This window comes from Octopus bimaculoides, chromosome 9, assembly GCF_046866305.1.
Source record: "Octopus bimaculoides isolate indiv1 chromosome 9, ASM4686630v1, whole genome shotgun sequence".
Lineage (NCBI taxonomy): Eukaryota > Metazoa > Mollusca > Cephalopoda > Octopoda > Octopodidae > Octopus > Octopus bimaculoides.
Window position 1 is genome coordinate 16,778,879 of NC_142936.1, and position 6,166 is coordinate 16,785,044.

Sequence of the window (6,166 nt, forward strand, 5' to 3'; positions counted from 1 at the left end):
ATAACAAAATGTTGTAAGATATTTCATCCGGTGTTCCCTTATTACAATCAACCCACTGCCCTATTCATTGTTGATTGGACCTAGGACCAACTATTTTTTGACAGCAATAATAATTTTTAATGGCAGCACAAAGAAAAACATTTAAAGAGAAGCAGTTCGACGATTATATCGACCGTAGTATTTAATTGTTTTCTATTTTATCGACTCAAGAAGGATAAAAGACAAAGTTAATTTCAACCAGATTTGAACTCTAAACAAAAAAGGCTGGAACAAATCCTGTAAGAAATTTTGTCCGATGCTATTACGATTTTCCTAATCCAATACTCTAAATTTGCCACAACGACACAGATATGGATAAAAGGATATATTCGAGTAAATGGACCGTTGTTAATGACTGGTGTTTCTATCGAATCACGGGTGAATAAAAGTCAAAGGTGTTTCCAGTGAGGTTTAAATCCGGAAGCTAATTACGTAATCCCAGATGCAAAAAATAAATATAATTTTGTTTCCAAGAATAAAACGCCATAAAAAATTCAAGTTGGATTGGGGAGGGGAGTAAATTGATAGAATCGTTACAGCATCGGATTGAATGCCTTGCAGATATTTCTCTGGATCTCTCCGACTTGAGGTCAAATCTCGCCGGGATCAACTCTGGTTTTCGTCCTTTTGGGTCCTGTATATATATAATTCCTGTCTTTAGCGATGGATTGATACAATTGTCAGAGCATCGGACAGAATTCTTAGTGATGTATTATCCGGTTTTATGTGTCCTGTGTTTAAAATTTTGTCTAAACCACCTGGAAAGAGGATACTGTGGTGTAACTTCTTCCGAATGGTCTAATAAAACCCGAACCTAAAAACCAACCTAAAAACACTATGTCTTTATTGAGTAGGGGCAATTTAAAAGTACTAAATGCTTATAAGATGCTGATGATGGCGACGGAGTATATAGCCAATTGAACGGAGTCCAGGACATACCTGGTACTTACTTTTGTTGACCCTGGAAGGATGAAAAGTAAATTCACCAGAACATTAAAAAAACATCCAAACTAAATTCTGCAAAACAAGTAGTAAGATATTGGTTTTAAATGTTGGCACAAGGCCAGCAGGTTTGGGAGAAGGATGGGTCAATTATACCGACCCCACTGCTCAACCGGTACTTATTTTATCGGAAGTATGAAAGGCAAAGTCGACTCCGGCGGAATTTGAACTCAGAACGTAAAGACAGTCGAAATGCTGCCAACCATTTTGTAAGGCGTGCTAACGATTCTGCCAGCTCGCCGCTCGATAGAAGTTAGCTATTAAAGGGAAAAGTAAATAAAATGTAAAAGGAAAGAAATTGAATCACTTCGTTTTATTTCTGAAACTGATTTCAATGTTGTTCTTTGTCACTTTTGTGATATCAGAGATGATGATGATGTCATTGCTTGTTGCAGATGTTTTTTTCTAATTTGTTGTTCTTTATTATTGTTGTGGCTTGAGATAATTTTCAAGGATGTGTCCATATCCGAATCTTGTTTTGAGTTCTCTAATATCTGAACTAACAAAACACTACGAAGAAAATGGAATGAACGAGGAAAAAAAAAAAAAGAAAAAAATTCAATCACATCGGTGTATTGGATACGACTCTGAGTTGCGTTAATCGTGTTTCATTTGGTCGCTTCCATTTTAGCATGAGCAACAGTTCTTCACGAAATATTTTACTAACAATTAAGTACAATATAAAGTTGAATGTGTTGTTGGTAGAAAGTAGTAATCTGAGAAAGAGTAAAAGAATAGAATCAGGATTTTCGATGTTGTTTAAGATGATGGATGCTGGAAATGTGGTCATCAGAAAAAAGCCACTTATCGCGAAAACCAATAGAACTGGCTGCAAATTGGGAGAACCGCGTGCAGGAGCTGATTGTGTGCAGAGTTTGTAAGTGATGACAGCATTGCTCAGAATCAAAATGGCACTGGGAATTATGCTGTATTTGATCAAGTAGGAGTTCTTTAAGATGCTAGAACCGTTGCAATTATTGCCCTCCAGTTTCCACAGTATACTCATCGGCGCATTGATTATAATCAGCAACGTAACAAGAACAACCAGCGAAGTTGCCTGGCAGCGCTTTGAACGGTCCAGATAAGGGAAAAGCACGAAAACCATTCTTTCGATTGTGATAATAACAGACATCCATGATGATCCTTCCAGAAAGAAAAATATAAAAAACTTAGTCAACTTACACTGTTTATCGCTGCTATAGTCACCAATTACATCGTAAGTTTCCATTATGTTTGGCAACAGACCAGAATAGAGAACGCCGAGGTCGAATATACTCAAAACAATGAGGTACTCCCGCATCATTAACAGTTTTGTGCCTTTGCGACAAAGAACCGCCAGAGATAAAACACAGTTTAGTGTTCCGAAAAACATGTAGCCGATTGCAAATGCAATTAAAATCAACAAGAGGGTACTTTCTTCCACCATATTGAATAAATATTAGATACTTCTGTTTTGCTGTTTTGTTAGTATTTTTCTTCTATCACCGCGAATGATTTGAACAAAATATTAGAACGAAAACATCTGTACTGTTAAAAATAATATTAAATTTTTTTTAAATTACAAAACTAGTTTTGATAAATGAACAATATATTTTCTTTGTTCATTCAGAGCTTAAATTTTCGCTGCCTTCTTTGTAATGATAAAAAAAAATAAGTGAACTTCGTTTCACTTCTGTTTCTTTAGGGTTTTATTTTTGCTTGTTTGTTGTTGTTTTTAAAGCTTTAAGTAGTTCTTTATATCATAAAATGATTGGTTGCTTTTGTTGTTAAGTGTTTCTCAAGAATTCCTTTCGGCTGGTGAGTTTTTGTTATTGTTGTTTAAACACATAGCAAAATTCTTGCTCTTGTTTGCTCTCTCGATGACGTTGAGTAATTGCTGTGCTACAATACAAAAACGATGGTTATTCTGGATATTCTGTCCGTCATATCTTTCAATTTATCTATCAGACTCTCCATATATCTCTCTTTATTTCAATATCTTCATTCAACCATCCGTCTATGTCTGCTTCACTTGTCTACTTGTCAATACAAAGGTTGCTGAAGTTTGTAATTATATATATATATATATATATACATATACATACATATACATATATATATATATATATATATATATATATATATATATATATATATATATATATATAACTTTATAGTACCATGGTCAACTGTAAGTGAATATTTCCTTCTCTTCAAATAATTAACAGGATATACTCAGTGTGTGTGGTGTCGTAAGCAACCGCTCAAAAGCACTGCACCACTCAACAACGAACCTCCCTACCATTTAACAATTCTTAAAAAAACTATTCTGACAACCACCACCAACATTATATGAACCTCACCTCCGCCCTTTTACCAACAAATATTACCAGCACCACCACCGCCTTCACCGTCAACACTACTACTACCACCTCCTCCTTCACCAATACACACAGAATCCCACTACTACTACTGCTACCGCCTTCACCATCAAGACTACCTCCCCTACTACAACCACTAGCGTTTTCGCCATCACTAACCCAGTCACCAGCACAATTATCATCTTTAAGTATTCCTTATATGGTTGCTGAACCTACTAGAAATAGCTGCCAAATCACACCCCTCAATTCGTACTGTATCATCATTTAAAAAAGAATGCTAGGACAAATTAGGGATCTAGTTCAAAACGGGGGCACCAGTTTTCATTTATGTTTTATGTAGTGTTTTTGGTACCGAAAGACTTTCAAACTCCGTATACTTATCTATTTTGTGTTATAGAACAGAAAAATATTTTTGTATTCGAATTAATTTCATGTAAAAAATTGTCTTCTTTCGATAATTTCAACCAATCACTGACAAGTATTCAGCTGTTTACAGTTACTCCTTTGGCAGTTTAAGCGGTGTAAAGCGTATTTAATCTCCATTACTTCTGACATTTTGCAGAGAGGCAACACACGTGTGTTCGTTTTCCCTAACCCTAACCCTAACCCTAACCCTAATTGACTTGCTCCTTCCCTCAAAAACCAGGCCTTGTGCCTATAATAGAAAGGTTTATTAACTACTGCCAATATGCTTCAGCCATTTTTTGACAAGGAAATAATAATTTTATCACCGCCAGAATCGTTTGAGAATCGTTTGTTTACGTAGTCAGCACTTAATGTATTCGGCTGAATGGACGACAACTTTAACATGAAATAAATTGCAATATAATAATTTTTCTTAAGAAGACTAAGAGAAAAAGATGTTTTATATGACACATTCTACCAGTGTCCCAAGTTTCAAAGTGTTTCGTTAAGAAAATACTGGTGCCCCCGTTTTGAACTAGATCCCAAATTAGATTAGTGTTTCCTAGATTTACAGTATGTCTAAGAGAGAAAAAAAAACGGAATGGTCTCGACTGGAACATCGTTAACAATAGGTCTTTGATCGAGTCCATGGGTTAAAAAATCATTGTTATTGAAGGCAGTGGGGAAGCAACAACATTAAAGATAAAATTCTAAACAGCTGACGGTGTTTAGTTATGTTCCTTCTACGTTTTAAGTTCGAACCTCAACTCCACCGGAATTGACTTGTCCGTTCATCATTCTGCAGACGATAAGTACGAGCCATGCAATAAGACCGAGTCAACAGACTTGTATTGCACAGTAAATAACTATCAGGTTAGTTTCAACAGACTGCTCTCCTTCCCGTTCACGTTTACAGTCTGCTGTAAATGAAATCATTATCTTAAATTATAAAGTGAATGTGTGTGTATATATACATATATATATGTATATATGTATGTGTGTATATATATATATATATATATATATACATATATATATATATATATATATATATATATATATATATATATATATGTATGTATAATTTAAGGAATGGAGTAAACGCATGTTATAACTGCATACTTTATTCCGACATATGTTTCGAAGAATTACAATTTATGCGATCCGTAGGAATCGTCGATGTTAAAAATGTAAACTTCTCCTCAGGGAATGTATGGGAACCATCTTAAACGTAAGACATTATGACCGAGTTCCCTGAGGAGAAGTTTACATTTTTAACATCGACGATTCCTACGGATCGCATAAATTGTAATTCTTCGAAACATATGTCGGAATAAAGTATGCAGTTATAACATGCGTTTACTCCATTCCTTAAATTTTTATATATACTCAAATACCCAAAATATCAAGGAGTTTCTGCCTCACCAACAGGAATTACACCACAGTTATTTTGTGATCTTTGCTACCTTGGTTTCTATTAACCCATTTATTCTATCCGAATTATTATTTATTAGGATAGAATAAATACATATAATTAAATATATATATATATATATATATATATATATATATATATATATATATATATATATATATATATATATATATATATATATATATATATATATATATATATATATATATATATATATATGAATGATTGAATGAACACAAACATTTAATCACTATAAAGAATTCACCTGTCCAAGTTGTTCAGTAAGAAATTGCAGAACCTTCATCTATCGTCTACGACAGGTGAGCCCACAATGTGTGTGTGTGTGTGTATGTGTGTGTATGTGTGTGTGTGTGTGTGTGTGTGTGTGTGTGTGCGCGCGCACATCAGCGAAGCTTTCAGTCATACCTGACATATAACTCATCTGGCAAAACTATCTTCTTACGGGCACCATCCGTCTCCCGTCTCTTGGACCAGTGGTTTCCTGTCCCCTTCTAATTAGATGATGCCATTCTCTACTCCTCTCTAACATTCTGCATTCTAGCCCCAACTGCATGTAACCTAGGCACCTTGTGTCAAGCCCGTGCCTACTCAACAAATGGAGTCCAACAACAACATAGCTTCCAGTGGGAAATGCCAATCTTGTCTACTTCCAGACCACAAAGGAACAATCATTACACCTGCCTAGAAAACATCTTGACAGGTGTAATGATTAAGCATGAACGGAACGCTATTGAAGTCCTCAAGGCAGCTCAAAATTTTAATTTTCACCATTAATGAAAATCTTTTGACGAACGTGCATACTCAAATATCGTAGAGATTACATTACAAAGACTGGCCTTCCATTCCAGTGTCAGAAAATACTTCAGACCCCATCAACTACTAACTTTTCCACAAGGCTTAAGTG

The 6,166-nt window shown here is 35.0% G+C and overlaps 1 protein-coding gene across 1 annotated transcript; it reads right to left on the bottom strand.

The window, feature by feature from the left end:
• Positions 1–1,335: 1,335 nt before the first annotated feature.
• Positions 1,336–3,087, bottom strand: LOC106869642 (uncharacterized). The gene has a single exon (XM_014915461.2). The coding sequence runs from the start codon at positions 2,465–2,467 to the stop codon at positions 1,604–1,606; it is 864 nt and encodes a 287-aa protein (XP_014770947.2). The 5' UTR covers positions 2,468–3,087; the 3' UTR covers positions 1,336–1,603.
• Between the last annotated feature and the right edge of the window lie 3,079 nt (positions 3,088–6,166).

Bases quoted from the DNA above. Each gene is read 5' to 3' on its own strand.
- LOC106869642 (XM_014915461.2), bottom strand. From the start codon at position 2,467: ATGGTGGAAGAAAGTACCCTCTTGTTGATTTTAATTGCATTTGCAATC.